Here is a 17,172-nt window from a genome sequence, read left to right as displayed (position 1 = left end):
TTCTCTTCCTCCAAGTTTCTATTATAATCTACATATTCACAGGATGATATCTATCTGTCTGCACAGGTATGGGGAAGAATCCTTTAAAGGCAGAGAGGTGAAAGCACACTGAAGTCATCTGTTTTTCTCTATTTGAATAATTACTGAAAAAATCCCCTACCTTCAGGTAACTTTGCCATCATGTCAAACACTTGATGTGTGTTCCTCCGACAGATGTCTTCTGGATCATCCAAAAGTTCAGAGAGGACAGGTATTACTGCATTTTGTATCAACCCTTGCCTATAAACATTGGAGGACAGATCATAGCATTATATAGCTCAGCATATAGCTTAGCATAATATAACTCAAATATTTGACAGGTGCATAATCTTTAATTAAATACTTTTGTTTCCATTACTTCTATCTTGCAAGAACTTAGAAATCCTGTTTTTATTTCTCATGGAAACTTCTTTATTGCTTCCTATACCATTCAGTAAATTCTGGAATTATACCTACCTGCCAACATTATGCATGGTCATTATATAGAGAATTTCCGTTGTCTTCTGTCGGACAGTACTGTCATGATGCAGCAGCAAGGTCTTCAAGTTCTCCAAGAAACCTTTGAGACACAACCATTGATTTTAGTATTTCTAACTTCAGCGTTAGTTTAAAAGTGCAATGCTCATTTCTACCTCACAATTTCAAGTGCAAGTGACTCGATTTTTCATCTTGTCCTGGAGGTGAAATTCTCAGTGTCGTATTGCATACTTAAAGACTGCCAAAAATGCCCAGTTGTCAATTCTCAAGCACATTAATATTAGAATAAAAATATATACATCAACCCCACGTAATTGTCTGATTTGACAGCTGATGAGGAGAGTGGAAAGTTCCCATTGAATTAAGCTTGTGTTGGGTAATACCAGAAACAAGCTGCTCAATTCTGTACTCGGTTATGTTCTAACCTTGCAAAGAGTTACGAAGTTTAGACGTATACTGATGTCAGCAGTGCTATTACTCTTCTAGAAAAGCATGTGTTTGTAGATTGATGACTACACTTCTGTCTACTTTAAGAGTAGCAAGGTCTGTGTAAAAAGCACAGAGCTTCTCTGGGCAGCAGTGCTAGGGCCTCACTGCCCTCGGAATGAAGAATTTCCTCCTAATATCTAACTTAAATCTCCCCTCCTTTAGGGTAAAACCATTCTCTCTTGTCCTATCACTATCTACTCATGTAAAAAGTCAGTCTGTCTTCTGTTTAGAAGCTTCCTTTAAGTCCTGGAAGGAGGTAGTGAGGTCCCCCCAAAGCCTTGTCTTCTCCAGCCTGAACAAGCTCAACTCCCTTAGCCCATCTTTAATGACGTTTTTAAGATTTTTATTTTTTATTTAGCCTATCTTAAGGTGGTAATAGGCTCACAAAGATGATAAAGGGCCTGGAGCATCCCCCCTTTGATGAAAGGCTGGCTGACTCGGGTCTGTTCAGTCTTGAGGAAAAGAAGACTTAGAGGGGGTCTGATTCATGTTTATAAATATCTAAGGTGCAGGAGGCAAAGAGATGAGGCCAGACTCTATTCGGCGGTGTGTGGTGATAGGACAAGGGGGAACGGCCACAAACTGAAGCATAGGAAGTTCTGCACAAATGTGCTTAATAACTTATTCATAGTGAGGGTGATGGAGCCCTGGAACAGGTTGTCCAGAGAGATTGTGGAGTCTCTTTCTCTGGAGTTGTTCAATACCCTCCTGGATGCCTACCTGTGCAAGCTGGTCTAGGGAGCCTGCTTTGCAGGGGGGTTGGACTCGATGATCCCTTCCAACCCCTACAATTCTGTGTGACCCTATAGTGAGCACCTAATAAATCCTAAAGTGAGTGTACTCTTAGAATATAACTGTCAAGTATATTGTATTATAATATTCTTTACCTTTTTATGGTAAAAAACAAGTAGAGATTAAAACCAAGAAATCCTCCTGGCTGTTTTCTTTCATCAATTATGTTGCAGGGGTAAAAACAGGGCAGCGTAGTACAGTGTATCTCTCTCTGTCACCACCACTGTGTCAAAGCTTATGGCAGCAAACCACTTACCTATTTGGACTGCCTGGTAGATATTTTCTGGGTCATGGACCAGATCACAGAGTGCCATCAATGCCCGTTGCTGAGTCAGTATCTCAGGAGACTGTATCTCTCTATTCAGTTTAGGAAGAGCTCTCCTCCCAAATGCAATGGGAGCTTTTGTTGGATCTACATCAGGGGGAGGCTTGGTTGAGATACGAGTGCTTGCCATCCCTAATTTGTCTGGGAAGGATTCTTATTATACTTAAAAAATACTGCAAAATGATTCTGCCTGGTGAAAAGACAACTAATGTACCAAATCCATTGCTACTAGCATTAAACTGAATGGTCCTCTATCCCCTCAAAGAGCAATTCCAGCACTCTTGAGTTTTTAAGAAGCTCTGAAAGAAGGGGCTGGAGTGGTTCATCAGATGAGTCTTCCTTTCTGGTTTAAGTTTCTACCGAACACTGTAAAATAAAAATAAAAAAAGCAATGAGAAAGCTTAAAATTGTAAGGTGAGTGAGAGAAGTGTTTTTAAAGGGTTAAAACCCCTTTAAAATGTTCCATGCTACAGAAGGGACTCAAAATCTAGCAAAAAGCTGTTTTTTCAAAAACACGTTCTTTTTAAAGGATTGTAGTGGAAACCTGCCCTCGGAATTGGTTAATGATAGTTGGAAAGGATCGCTGACCACCCACTGCCCCCAGCACTGCAAGCAGTCTGCTGGTAGAACTGCCCCCAACGCTGGAATCTGCTCAACAGCAACAAACCACAGCTCCTCAGAAAAAAAAAATATATATATATATACATAAAATCCTACTTAACATCAGCTCTGTTTCTTAACAGCAACCCCAGTGACCGCATAATCACAGACGCCCATCCCAGCAAGCGCCGCCACTTCTCCTGGGCCCCGATTGCCGCTCTATGGCGCCTGAGCGCCCGCGTTCTGGTTACCACAGCAACTCTCCCTTTGCGTAAGCCCCACTCTGTGAATAAAAACTGCGCGGCCAGGTGCTCCTTTTTTTCTACTGTTTCCAGCTTTGCGTCAATAGCGTAACCGGCGCGTTCGACGGTGGTTGTTGGGAGGCAGTGGCGTCAACAGCGTGGTTGGTGAATCGGAAAGTGTGGCCGCTACTAGCGTGGGGCGCGGGGAGTTGTGTGGCGAGCGGCGCCTCGCGGCTCCGCGTGTGAGGAAAGGGCGGGAAGCGCTGCCGTGGCGCTGCAGTGTGGGAGCCTGCGCCAAGTGCCTTCTCCGCCGAGGCGGGGAGGGAGGTTCTTTCCCTATTCTCTGATTTTAAAGTAACGTTACTTGTATAAAATTTGAAAGACTTTAGGTTGAACAAAACGTTGGTCAAGTTACTGAGGGCATAGCAGGCTGGTGCCTTGCTATGAATCCTTGCTCAGGATTCGTCTCTGAGCAGCTTGGGCTGTGAAAGGTTATTTCTCTGCCATTAGAAAAGTCACTGAGTTTTTTTGTTTGTTTTGTTTTTTGGTTTTGGTTTTTTTTTTTGTATTTGAGTAATAAATATTGTAATCAGAGTTCTTGAACTAGATTTTACAAAGCCAAAGTCAGACCAATCAGCCAGATTAAAATAAAACACTGGAATAGATTCTGGTTTGTTGATCACCAAAATCCACAGGAAAAAAAAGGACTGCTTTAAAAAATATCTTCAGGAAAAGATTTTTTTTTGAACATTTTAGTACAAATTAAAGTAGAAGTTAGTTTCCTTGAATGGATTAGACATTTATTAACCAAAGACTTGTGCCACTTCACCGTTCCAATAGAAGAATGTGAACTTTTCTCCACATAGTTGGGGCAGGAGAAGATCAAAGATTTTTCATGTCCTTCATCTTTAACTCTGTTCTCATGCTTTCAGTGCACGTTCTACCTCTTCCTTCACCATACTTCGGCTTTATTATTTTAGTTAGTGGTCATGGCATTAACTGATGTTACGCACAGTTGAAGTCTTTCTTCAAATCCTTTGTCTATCCACAGAATCTGTGGATGATGTTGTTGTGGCGTTGATGTGGGGAGGTGTATAATGCCATGGAGACTTGTGACTGAGCTCTGTAGGAAGAGAAACTGGATCTCAGTGCCTATAATTCTCAGTATTTTCAGCAGCTTTGTGTTTCTTAAATCATTGGCCTGTTTCCCCTAACAGTGTGGCCGGTTTGTTGGTTTCGTAATTTAGTGTGTGTGTGAGGAAGATTTAGATGAAATGCACCAAGGGAAAATGGCCTTTTGATTTTAAAATGCTTCTCCTTGGTTACCTTGGTTCCCTCCCGGACTTTGGATTCACTGAGATTGTTGAATTGATTTTTTTTTTTCCTAGTTTAGTTTGTGAAAGAGCTCTAGGAGATGAGCAGTGAGTCATCTTACGTACTCATGACAGATTTGTACATGCTGAGGATGCGCTGAGCCAGAACCAGGAGAAAATGGAGAAATCAAGCGTCAGTGTGATGCTTCTACCAACCGGGAGGGTTTCTCTCTTTGTTTTCAGAACTATTATTTTGGAGCACATCATGAAACAGATCTAGGTCTGTCTGGTTTGGAACAGTCAGAAGTAGTATGATTGATAAAACTGTGAACATGGTTAAAAATAAGCACTGTAATGTTGTCTTTTGTTCTGAATAACACATCAGCTGTAAATTTGGACTTTTTTTTTTGTTTGTTGCTTTCAGTGTGGTTCAGATCACGTGAATGGCTGAAGTGAACCCTCACAAAAGTAATTGCTCACAAAAGAGAATAAAATGGTAATTCTAAGTAGTAGTCTGATAGTTTTGTTGACCATTACTCTTTGTTTATGGTTATAAAACAACTGTAGGGATTTTGTTGTTTTGATTTTGTTACACACTTTTTTTTTTAATTACTTGTCCTTTCAAATTTTTTTTTAAATAGGAGAAGCTTGTCTCCTGGATGTTAAGAAGTCCAAGCCTGTACTGGCATTATGAAAATATGATTATTTGAATGTGAGACCTTTTATTTTTTCCTCAAGTTTGGAAGTTTATATCCTAGTGAAATGAACAGCAAAATCTTTTAGCATCCTAAATGCAGTTTAGCATGCTAAATGCAGTCTAATCTAATAAGTTGATTAACAATACTTAGACAACACGAAAGAGTGATGGGATTTCTTATTCTTTATTGTTTGGTAAGTTATCAACCAAGATTAGTAATGACTAGATACATTTATGTGATTCAAAATGGCTCATAGTTGCACGCACATCCTGACTAAAGCTGAAATGAAAGCAAGCTGAAATTCTGGGGGAGGGAGGGAGCAAAACAAAACCTCTGGTGTTTCTTTATAATTGCTAACATGCATAATATTAGCTCTATAACAGTTCCCTACTCCATTAGTTCCCTGTCTGCTGGGTTAATCCTGCTTGTTTTCCTATCTCAGAATAAAAACAGCACTATGAGACAGGATTAGAGGACCGTTGAGTTTACTGAGGAGTAGTTTCTGATCAAAGGAATCTCTATGGCCACTATAACAGGTTTGTTCTTTTAAAACCAGAGCCCTGCGTATGGTTAAATTACTCAATTTCAACCCCGCCTTCTCAGTCCGTGAGAGGAGGGGAGGAAGGGAACTGTTGCAAGCCTGTTGCCATGGGCACGCAGCAGCAGGCTGCTCGTGTGGCTGGGATCCTGCCGCATCTGCACTGCACGGTGAGTCCTTCCTGGCGGTTTGCTGCATGAGGATTGTTCTCGTTAGATTCTTTTGAATGCCAGTAAGAAACCGGTACCTTACAAAGAGTTCCCTCTCTCAATAACCCACAAGGCTTCTTTTCATAACCAAATCATTGCGTCTCAAATGGAATATCCTGATTCGTTTGTGATTTTTGTGTGAACATTGTTCTTCTGTGTTAGACTATCTACTGATTTCATTCTTTATGAGTTGATCTTCGATGAGAGTTTGATGTTGTGCCAAGAAATGTGGCAACTTCGTTGTTTCTCCTTTCCTCTTCTCACCTAATGAAATCGGATATCTCCTAACATTAATAATGTACTTTAGGCAGAAGCATTTAAAATAGTGAGATGTGGAGTTTTTAAATTAAGCATTGCAAAATCATTTGAGGATTAAACTGCTAGCACTTGTGTTGAATTAAGTGAACTCCCTCTCTGCCCTCCTCTGGAATTAGTCAGTGCTTTTCTACTTAGAAAAAGCCACTATTTCTTACTACATTTGTGCAGACAGAAGTCATCCTTTTTACATGAGGAACATGTTTTCTTCAACACGAAGTCAAAGAACTGCCAGCTGTACTAGAAGGAAAGTTGACAAGTCCAAAATGACTATTTATTTTTTGGTTTTGAAGTTTTTCTTGTGTTGAGACAATTCCTGAATACTTTGTTTCACTTCACATATTTTCTGCCTGGCAGGATTGACCTGAGTTTGGAGGATGAAGTCCAACCTAAAGCATATGGCTCCCCCAGTGAGCAGGGACAGAATAATCTCCCAGTTTCCTAAGGTAAGCATTCTTTATCCCTTTGCTCAGAGGATGTATCACCTGCCATGTCTTTCCCTTGTGCTAATAGTGTTTTGGTTTGGTGTATATTTGATGTCTTCTGCTAAAATTGCAAATTGTCTAAGAATTTCTTTCAGAGGTGAACGTGACCTTGTTTTCCCATTCAGTGCTGATGCACTTAATAACAAACCAGGTTACTTCCTCTAACCTCAGCAGAAAGTGACTCTTGGAACAGAAGTGTTATCTTACAATATCTGTTCTTTTAGCCAAACATTAATAATTACGCTTAAGAGTTCCTACACTGAGAGGAAATGAGAATCATAGCTGATATTTAATATTCAAAAAGAGTAATTAGGTCTATGTGCAGTTTTCACTTGAAGAATTTGAAGCAATTTTAATCTTCTGTGTGAGTAGGAAACTTAATCATACTATAGATCAAACGTAGAAGGCACTGTAGACAGTGAAGATCATTCTTACCCCCAAAGAGTTTTATCCTTGAAGTACAATAGAATGGTTCAGGGCAGGTAAGGACAAAGAAATGCCATTCTGTTTTTAATTCTGTTCAAAACATCCTTTTAAGAGGATATTGCACTTCTTCCGTTCTTGATCTCAACCCCATATTTTGCTTTTAATTTCATGAAAACTGTCACTGTTATTTTAAGTAAGTATAAGGCAAAACATGCTGTCCTCATTTTTAGCCTGCTAAGCCTAATTGAAAATAAAATCAGTGCTCCGCACAAGTAAGAGATATAGAAGACTTTGTAGTCTGAATGATCTGCTGGTGACATGTTCCCACTTGTGTTTTTCTTGAATGTCTTAGATTATTGAAATTATTTAAAATAATAATTATGGTACACAATGATCAACAAATATATTTACTGTGGAAGTTAGGGCTCTGGTACTTGGTGGAGCTGTTTAAAGGAATTTTACAAACACACCTATGCAACAGCCTTACTGCCTTCCAACTCAAACTATCCCTTTCCATGAGCCAGAGTATCCCTGTGTTTGACAAGCTTTTTGAAGTAACTTCCTTTTCTATCTCACCTTGCTGATTTGACTTCTTGGTAAGTAGACATTATAGACTTTATCTCAGTAGCTGTTCTCTTGTATCTTCAGTGGTACACTCCTGAGGCCTGTCTGCAGTTCAAAGACCACTTCCACGCGCAGCTCAGGACTGCTTGTCTGCAGAGGACCGGAACAGCTGGGCAAGTTTCTAATAAACCAAGTGTGCAGTGACACAAGCATTTTAACCTCTTTATAGCCTGATTCCTTCATAATCTTTTCCTGATTCCATGTGTTGAGCGTTCTAGTGTGACTGAAGACAGCTAAGCCTGTCCCCATGGTTCTTCTACACCATTTCACAGTAAACGAATGAAATGCTTCTTCTTTATATAAGTTTTGAAGATCTTTTTCTTCCTGGCTTATGTGAAGTTGAAGAAATAGAGTTGTTGTTTAGGAACAGATAGCTTAGTTTAAAGGAGTAACCAACTGTTTAAAATTAGTGTTGAATTTTGGTCATGCAAGTCAGCATGAAAAGCAAGTCCTAGAGCATTTGCCAGGAAAAGGGCAGATGTACTGACAGCAATAGAGAGCACAGAAGGACTGCATACTGAGTGTGCCAAATAAGCACTTGGTAAAGGCTTTGGGGCAGATAGAAACACAGCAGTTTTAAGTTGCTTGAAGCACATAAGAATTTAGCTTTAACATTTTAAAAAGTATCCATACGGAGAAGTTGTCTTAAATGTTTCCTTAAAACTGGAGCAAAATTCTGAACTGAAATAAATCTTGAATTTTAATAGTCTTAAATTATTTTTTCTCATCATCTCTCTCCCAGAACAGACACATGTAGTAAATTTAATTTGTAGCGAGTTAAGCCTGATACAACCAGATACAGCATTCAATAGAAGATTGAGTCTTTTGTTTAAAAAGCCATTCTTTATACAAAACAATATTAAACCTTGTAAGCCATTTTTGTAGCATGTGCAGGGGAGATGTCCTGTATCTCCTGACATACAGTGCAATTCAATTTTAAGAGTGCAGGTGAGTCACCTCAAGCCCATCTGCTGTATTCTGTGGGAGAACTCAGAGCAAAGAGGATTATCTGCATGAAGCAAGCTTCAGATTAATGTTATTTCAGATAGTCAGAAAATGTATTGGCTCTAACCATTTTTTTCCCCAGAGACTGATTCTGCAATGGGTTATTAGCAGCAATTTCTTGTTTGCTCTTAAAACTTGATTCTATACTATTAAAGTCAGTGAAAAACTCATAATTGATTTTAGTGACAGAAGAGTCTAAACTTGTTCTTTTAAAGGACTGATAAGGATTTAGATGCTATATGGTCTTAAATAAAAACTGCTAAGTGTATAATCTTTCCTTGCAAGCACTTCGAATGAGGTCTTTCTGCCCCATAGAAATTATGTAGAAAGTAAGAAATGGGCTAATTCTGCTCCAGAGTTTTATGATCTTTTTCTTTGTAACTATTTAAGACTGATCCTGCTGCAGCACTGTGGCGTTTAGGTAAGCTGGAGTTGTAGATGTATTAGTCACTTGCAATTTAAGGATCTGTATCAGAATTACTACAGTGAGAATACTGCAGTTAGTACTAAATGCATTAAATATTTGTGAATATTTGTTACAGGCTGAAAATATCCAAAGTGGTTGTGGTAGGAGACGTCTATGTTGGGAAAACTAGCCTCATCAACAGGTATGGTATATTTCAGCAGATGGATTGATTCTGCTCTTTTTCAAGTTGAAAGTGTATCACTTGTTGCAGTAAAGCTTTCAGGAGTCTGAACTGAATATATATTCAGTAAAATATGATACAGTGCAGTATTTTCCAGACCTTGCAAACAGCTCTTTTGCATTTTGCAAGTTCAGTGAACAGAGCTCTGAATTTCTGTAGCTTGTGATTACATTCTATTTGCATTTTCAATCATTTCTTCTATGCTCCTAATAAAATTTCTTAGTTACTAATCTCATTAAAAATCATGTGTTCCTTTTGTATTTATGACCCAAAATATATTATCTTGTAACTAAAACTATGATGCTGTCTCTCTCCTAGACAGTGCAAAGTAATTGTTTTGATTCTTATCTAATCCTGAGTACTTATTAGATGAATATACTTTCTAGTTTGTTATTCAGTATTTTTTTTTATAATTAGTTTCTCAATGTTTTTATATATCCTTCTGCACTATATAACCCCTCCACTGTTAGTTAATTATTTTCTGTATAATTTATCCTATATAGTGTTACTTTGGAGCTATTTGTAGCCACGTGTTGCTAATATTTCATCCTCTCCCTCTCCGCCCCCGCAGATTCTGTAAAGATCGTTTTGAACGAGATTACAAGGCGACCATTGGAGTGGATTTTGAAATTGAACGTTTTGAAATAGTTGGAATACCATATAATCTCCAGATGTAAGTTGAAATGTGGGTTAAGTTCCCCATACAGTACAATCTCAAAAGAGTTTAAGTTGCTACAGGCTCTAGCAGTACAAAGATTTAAAAGAAAAATGCCCATAGCATAATATTATCTGAAAAACAGGTTCTGTACCTGGGCTTGCAGTTTTAATTAAAATAAATAAATGAATAAGTAAAGTCTCTGATTTCCTCTTGGATCTCACATTCCTGGAAATGTTATAATTTTGTCAGTGAAAATTCATTTTGGAAGTCTTGCACTATTCCAGTGCAGTTCTGCCTTTTTTACTCAAGCTTCTTGGAAGAGAAACAGAAGCTTTTGCAACAAATTTTGTTGGGTGCTAGTGCTGTACTATTCTGCCATTTGGGTTTAGTTGGCCTTATGGGCTCAGAACTTGACTTTATTGGAGGGGGCAGGGGGGATTCCTGAAATAATTGAAATCCACTGTATGGAATCCAATGATTTCAGCATCTCCTAATTGCAAAATAAATGTCTTTCTCTAAATCACACGTTCTAATAAAAGCACTTAAATCTTTCTGTATCTAAAGTCTTTCTGATTTTCAGCTTTGTTTATCAGCTTGTTAGGAATCCTGGCCTACTCTCACCTGCTTTGGTTCTGCTGAAGAATGTCCTTTGCTATTTTAATTGGCTAACTGTATTGTTCTATAAAGTGCATTATTTAATTGTCTGTGCATAGTGTGATGTCGAGCAGCAATAAGATTCATTGCGTGAAGCATTTTAGTGCATGAATCTTAAAAATACTTTCTGCTTAGGAAGACATTTTCTCTGAAATATCAGTGCCTAGAGATGTAAACAGATGGCTGGTGAGAGTTACTGAAAAACACTCAGAAATCATTTCCTACCACTTTCAGTGCCATTTTGTTTTTGAAAATTCTATTCAGCACTGCCTTTCTGGAACCTGAGTGCCTTTAAAATCTACACTGATATATCAGCACTTCGTCAGCTGAAACGATAAGGTTCACGGGCTACTAAACTTTAGGTTGTGTTACCTTCAGATTCTTTGGTGGCGATGTAGAACATTTCCATATGATAAGCACTTGGTGCCCCCTCTTGCTGAGAGATTTCTGTACAAGCTAAATTTGCAAGTACTGGCAGTGCTCTGCTGTAGCAAAATCCCAGACCTCTGTAGTACTGGCAGTAGCTGGCAAAACTGTGTATCATCTTCATTAATAAGCAGCTCTTTCTTTCCTTTTTCAATTTTATTTATTTATTTATTCTTTAATGGTGTCATTAATGGATAGGTATCAAAGCATCAGTTGCAAGAGTTCAGCATGAGCAAACATACGATTTAGCTAGTATTAGCACAGAAAATGCATTTTCAAAATTAGATTGCCATAGAAAGATATAAATGATCTAGATGACGTTGAGATGTTTTAAGAAAACAGTATTACAATACAGAATACAAATGTTTTAATTGTTTCTCAAAGAACAATCTCCAAAATAACCAGTTAAAAAATAATTCTGGACAAAACCAGAGTTGAAATGGCTTAATTAAATAATAGGGCTTTACTGTGTTTCTATCAGAAGTTAATGAATAACATGTTCCAGATGGAGAAGAGTGTGATACCAGAGAAGTGTTACCAACTTGTACCAGTCTGTTGCTTCATTAGCATGTTTGCTCAGGTTACGCTTGATTTCATTAACCTGAAGTTTCTTTTTTTCCGCCATTGCACAGATGGGACACAGCAGGTCAGGAAAAGTTCAAGTGCATTGCATCTGCTTATTACCGAGGAGCAGAGGGTGAGAACAATATTAATTTGATCCTGGCTGTAACAGGAGATTTTATATACACCTCTATATGATCCTTGGAAAGATAGCGTAGATACATATGATGGAATGGAATCTCCATTACTGGGGAGAGGAAGAGACTGAAAAACTCATGAATATATTTGTTGCAAGCTCTGAATGTTCTGATGATGAAGTGATTAAAAATTAGTACTTGTGTCTCAGGGGAAACATTTTTTTGCCTTTAGGTAAGGCTCTTGCTGGACCGAGGAGTATGTACCTCTGGTGTTCCCTTTGATGAGGGAAGGAATTTTTGAAGGAATTGAAGTGGTCCAAAATAAAAGGAGGATTTGGTCTTTACCTGTAGTCTACATTCTATGGCATTATTAAAGCTGAAGTTTCGGGATGGCAGTCTTACTGTGTGCTAGAGAAGGATGGGGAATCAGCCAAACGGAGTCTTCTGAGTCCTCCATGTTAAACTGACTGTTGTACTATATATGTGTTATTTCTGTTTAACGAGATTAGTTCAATGGGAGTGATTTCTGGTACACTTTTAAACTTAATTACTTTTTTCCTCTCCTTTCATTACAGTTATAATAACAGTGTTTGATCTAGCTGATATCCAGACTTTGGATCACACCAAGTAAGTTTCTGTATTTTTGGCTTATAATTTTTTTTTCTGCTTCTTTTTTTTCATTATCACTATCAAAACTTTGCCTTCTTCCATTATTCTGAGTATTATTATACTAATCTCTGAGTATTAATATTATTGTAGAATTTACACTCTATAGTGAGCATGTTTCCACTTTTCAGTAGTGGAAGACATGCATTCAGTGAAGTTGGAATAGCCCCTGTTCCCTTTCTTTCTCAAAAAAAGGTGTTTGACACACTCACATAAGCTCATTCTCTGGCCCTGTTATCTGTCTCTATCTCATTTATTCCATACTGCCTCTGATTCTCTCATCTCTCTTCTGCTTTTCAGGCAGTGGCTGGAAGATGCTTTGAGAGAAAATGAGCCAAATTCCATCTTCATCTTTCTTGTTGGAACAAAAAAAGATTTGGTGGTGAGCAAATAGCAAGATACTGATATGACTGATCACAGATAGCAAATGGGTGGGAAAATAAAGCACAAGAAAGAAAAATCTATTAAAGCGGGAAGAAGTCTTAAAGAAGAGATAAGAGAAATAAAAAAAAAAAGTGGGAGGTGGAGGGAGAAAAGCTTGTATTTGAGTATACTAAAAATAGATTGAGTAGAAAAAAGGATCTGAGACAGAGGTAAGAAGGATTAAACAAAAAAAAAAAATCATGATTAGTCAGTCCTGTAACTTTCTGCTAAAAACAATAGATTGTAATAAGAATTTGAAGACCAGCACCTGCAATTATTTTCTTTATTGCTCTCTACCACATTGTATAGCAAGATACACTATCACCCTTGTTAGTTAGTTTGCTTCAGCGTAATTGAAGGTAGCTGGAGACTTCCAATTTAAAAACAGCACTAAGTAATTTCTCTTCCAAGCGTCTGAACACTTCAGCAATAGTGTCTGATTGCACAAGTTCTCAGGCAAGGACAGAAATGCTACTGTGAAAACTGGAAGCATCACTCTATAGGTGGTAGCACTACTTCTGTATTACCAGCATACTTCTCATGTTAAAGGTATTCCTTGGTTTTTACTTAGTCAGATGCTGTTTGTGAAAGGACAGAGCTAGATGCTATCCGCTTTGCGAATGACATGCAGGCAGAATACTGGTCAGTTTCAGCCAAAACAGGTAAGTTACTGCAAAGGATATGAAAATAATGTAACCAGAGAGGCTAATGTTGAAGTGGAAGGAAGTTGAAGTTCCTTATGCCTTTATTTCAATACATTTTCTTTTTAATCTTGTTGCATTTTACTGCCTTTGGAGACTTTAGATTTATTAGTGGTTGACTTTTAGTTAAGCATCTGCATGTGTGCTTTCATTGTTGTGTTTACAGAAAGGTATTCTTAAGCTGCTGCAATGTCTAAGCATGTTTAATTCATGGGTAATTACATAAACACATGTGTGCATTTCTACTTGATTAGGAATGAAAATATTATGCCACAAACTGAAACCCCTATGTTGCTGAGATTAAAAAAAAAAAAAAATTACAGTATTCCTGAGTGGAGAAAAAAGAGAAATTCTCACTACTGTGATCAGAAGAGAAGACAGATTGTTGGAGATGCCTGAGCCTTCCCAGTATTAAGCAGTGGTCTGTTCACAGATGTGCTTGTTCATATCCGATCATGCACTGATGTGCAGTTGCAAAAATGCATCATTTTTGTCCTGTTTCCTAGGGGAAAATGTCAAAGAGTTCTTTTCCAGAGTTGCTGCCTTGGCCTTTGAACAATCCATGATAAAGGAGCTGGAGAAAACCACAGGGCACATGGCTCAAATTGGGACAGGAAACCTCATCAGTATGTTAAGTTTTTCTTGTCTGTATTTTGCATTTTTATCATCTCAAGGACTGGGGAGGTTTGTTTTTTTTTTTTAGCACTGAAGCCTGTCTCACACAACTGCAAGCATATTAACTTCAGTGTCTACCTGAGTGACTGGGGCTTCATTCAGCTCTTGTTACCTTTAATATTGTATGGTATTACTTCTTAGGAATTGATTTTTATACCTTTTTGGCTTCTACAGGACTGGAACAGAACTTGATGGAAATCCCACAAGTCAATGCTCAAGAAAGCTCAAGTTGCTGCTGACGTTCAACTCTTTCTGCAAGTGCCACACTTCTCTGTAGTCCGGCACAGAGCACCTGCAACAACAAAAGCTCTAAAACCAGAAGTAAAAAGCTGTATTTTTAGAAATGAGGGAGAAAAATCTTTTTCAAACTTCCTTTCTGACAGTTCTCTTGCTGCTGAAGGCTTACTTGTGCTGGATAGTACAATTGTTATATAAACTTTTCTTTGCATAGTAGTAACATGACATCCTTGTCTTAATGCAAGAAGACATTGCCAGCACCATGTACTCACCTGTCTGCCAGAAAAACGTGTAGTCAAAAGTTATGTAACTTTATCATGTTGGGTTTTGATAGTTCTCCAGAAATCTTAAATACTGAAGTTGCATTCTCATGGGAGCAGAGTACAAATGGCAGTTCAGAATAAAGGGTGCTATCCATGTTTTTGCTTCAAAAAGAAAAAAAAAGAAGACAACAGCATAACATTATTCTAGCTTGAATACGTATGAAAATACACAAATGCAGGCTGTGTAGTTTTCATTGCAATTTCTCCATCCAGAAAAAAAATCTGTGTTTTTGTCTTTTCACTAGAGCATCAAAGCCCAACATTCAAATATTCCCAAGCCTGGGAGAAGTCCTGATAGGAACTTTGCTGTTTTATCCTGGGTGCCTAATATTTAAAAAATGCTTCCAGATAATAATGCTATGATTTTTCAGCCTCTTGAAAATGAAAGAATAGTCTCATAATGGTGCATGACAGAGAAAAATTAGAGTTCTTGTTTTCAGTCTTCCATAAGGGATGCAGAATTCTTCTTTGCGCTGATCTTCATGAAAATCATCTACACTGCAGTTCTGTTTGGTTGCTCAGAATAATTGTTGGCATTTTGTTCTAATTCTTTTTTTTTGTTTGTTTATAGTAATGTAACATGATTTTGGAACAATATGCAGTCTCAGTTACAGTCTTACCTACCTGTGGTAGGAACTCTGAGCTGGTAAGGTGAGATTCAGTATTCCTGCTAAACTTTTAGTCACTCTATCTGCCTTTACTGGACAAGATAATTTGATCACTTGATGATAGGAGTAATTTGCTCCACTGCTTAATGGAAGCTATAATAGCAGAGAAAGAACTTTAGCCAATTTGTGAAAAGTTTTTAAAGTATACGTGGATTTAGATGGCTGGGAAATGATGGAGTTTTCTGAAGCAGACACATGCTTGTTAAGACCCAAGTTGTTTGCCATAAGAGGATGCTGTTACTGAATGTTTACTATAGAACCTGCTCTTTGGGCATACTTGGCGTGCTGGCTGGATCAAAAATATTGCTCCAATTCTGCGTTTTCAAATACCCTTTGACTTAACCTTGTGCAGTTGTTTAGAAATAACAATCATTGCCTAATACAGGGAGGTTAGCTCGAGGCACTGCTGAATTTCACGCAAGTAAAGCAGCTTTACCAACATCTTCTGCTCTTTGGGTAGGAATGACTGATGCCAAAATGCTGTTGTAAAAATCATTCCTGATGACAAATGACATTGCCAGAAATTTGAATGACAAATAACATTGTCTGAAATTACGGTATAAATATTTACTCAGTATATGTGATTGTGTTTGTGTGATTGATTTTGGTAATTAGGTTTCAACTGGAAAAAGTACTTTTATTAAAAGGAAATACATAAAAATTATAGAGGAATGAAATGAGTGCATCTTGTTGAACAGAAGGACTGCTCCTCTAGAAAACCTTCTATCAGCAGCCTACAGCTATTTAATTCTAAGATTCTAATGCAGCATTACATGCAATGCTACGTTAGAAAGCATGGAATGTGTTCTGTAATGCTCTAAATTTCATTCCCCAGAGGGAAGAAAATGCATAGCTAGCTAGTTACAGGTTACAGTTTCTGAAGATGTTTGTTCAGTCATTACAGAAAGTACAGTATCTGGAAAACTGAGAAAATAAAGATAAACATTTGATAATAAATCTACATATCAAGCATGGCCTGCAGGTCAAGGGAAGTGATCCCGCTCCTCAGTGCTGGTGAGACTTCACCTGGAATATTGAGTCCAGACGTGGAGCCCTCAGCACAGGAGAGACACGGACCTGCTGGAGTGCATCCAGTGGAAGGCCACAAACGTGAGCCGAGGGATGGAACACCTCCCTGTGAGGACAGGCTGGGAGCTGGGGCTGTGCAGCCTGCAGAGGAGAAGGCTCCAGGGAGAGCTGAGAGGCATTTCAGAATCTAAATGGGGGGGTATGGGAAAGAAGGGGACAGACCCTTTAGCAGGGGTCTGTTGTGATAGGACAGGGGGAAATGGTTTCAAACTAAAAGAGAGGAGATTTAGATTGGATATAAGGAAGAAGATTTTTACAATGAGGGCGATGAGGCACTGGCACAGTTTGCCCAGGGAGGTGGTGGTGCCCCATCCCTGCAGACACCCAAGGTTGGACAGGGCTTTGAGCAGCATGATCTGGCTTGTAATTGGAAGGGACCTTTAAATGCCATCCAGTCCAATTTAAATGATTCTATGATTCTAAGCTAAATATATTCTAGATTCTCAGCCATTTTTTTCCTGAAAAATTGTTTCCTGAGAAAAAGTGGGGGGAAAGATAGCTTACAGCCTTTTAATTACTTATTTTTCTGTTACATATGATGTGAACTAGAGCAATTTCAAATAATGTAATAGAAATCTAGGATCTTTTTTTATTTTTTTTAGTCAATCTTTTTTTTTTTGGCAATTGATTCTGTTGGCAAGGACAAAAATGTAGCATTTGGTGGAGAAGACGAATATGTGTGGGTATGTAAGGAGTTATTTATCTGAATGTGTAATATTCTGACCTTCAT

At 38.2% G+C, this 17,172-nt stretch overlaps 2 protein-coding genes across 5 annotated transcripts in view; one reads left to right on the top strand and one right to left on the bottom strand.

Moving 5' to 3' along the window:
• The window catches only part of RSPH14 (radial spoke head 14 homolog), a 79,305-nt gene extending 75,898 nt beyond the window's left edge, over nucleotides 1-3,407 (bottom strand). For 2 of the 3 annotated variants that reach the window (XR_002443462.1, XM_021412866.1), the window contains exons 1-4: nucleotides 2,840-3,407; nucleotides 2,054-2,488; nucleotides 496-598; nucleotides 161-279 (exon numbers count right to left, since the gene is read on the bottom strand). Coding sequence is in view for 2 of the 3 variants with exons in the window: in XM_021412866.1 (XP_021268541.1) it covers nucleotides 161-279; nucleotides 496-598; nucleotides 2,054-2,252 (421 nt within the window). In the remaining variant the exon portion in view is untranslated. The remainder of the gene's footprint in view (nucleotides 1-160; nucleotides 280-495; nucleotides 599-2,053; nucleotides 2,489-2,839) is intronic. The other variant, XM_021412867.1, reaches the window with a different exon arrangement.
• RAB36 (RAB36, member RAS oncogene family) lies at nucleotides 166-16,017 on the top strand. Of its 2 annotated transcripts, none has more exons than XM_021412871.1 (11): nucleotides 166-250; nucleotides 6,395-6,483; nucleotides 7,597-7,685; nucleotides 9,120-9,185; nucleotides 9,796-9,897; nucleotides 11,595-11,659; nucleotides 12,236-12,287; nucleotides 12,627-12,708; nucleotides 13,321-13,411; nucleotides 13,957-14,076; nucleotides 14,300-16,017. In XM_021412871.1, the coding sequence occupies exons 2-11, from the start codon at nucleotides 6,415-6,417 to the stop codon at nucleotides 14,362-14,364; spliced, it is 801 nt and encodes a 266-aa protein (XP_021268546.1). In that variant the 5' UTR covers nucleotides 166-250; nucleotides 6,395-6,414; the 3' UTR covers nucleotides 14,365-16,017. The 2 variants fall into 2 exon arrangements, with proteins under 2 accessions (XP_021268546.1, XP_021268545.1); XM_021412870.1 differs by lacking the exon at nucleotides 166-250 and adding an exon at nucleotides 5,574-5,683.

This window comes from Numida meleagris, chromosome 14 (assembly GCF_002078875.1).
Source record: "Numida meleagris isolate 19003 breed g44 Domestic line chromosome 14, NumMel1.0, whole genome shotgun sequence".
Lineage (NCBI taxonomy): Eukaryota > Metazoa > Chordata > Aves > Galliformes > Numididae > Numida > Numida meleagris.
This window is presented reverse-complemented; position numbering and strand designations above follow the sequence as displayed.

What these genes read in the sequence shown, in the direction of transcription:
- RAB36 (XM_021412871.1), top strand. Translation starts at nt 6,415, where the DNA reads ATGAAGTCCAACCTAAAGCATATGGCTCCCCCAGTGAGCAGGGACAGA. An exon ending in GTCAGTTTCAGCCAAAACAG is followed by an intron (nt 13,412 to 13,956) that starts GTAAGTTACTGC and finishes CCTGTTTCCTAG; the next exon opens with GGGAAAATGTCAAAGAGTTC. An exon ending in TGGGACAGGAAACCTCATCA is followed by an intron (nt 14,077 to 14,299) that starts GTATGTTAAGTT and finishes TGGCTTCTACAG; the next exon opens with GACTGGAACAGAACTTGATG.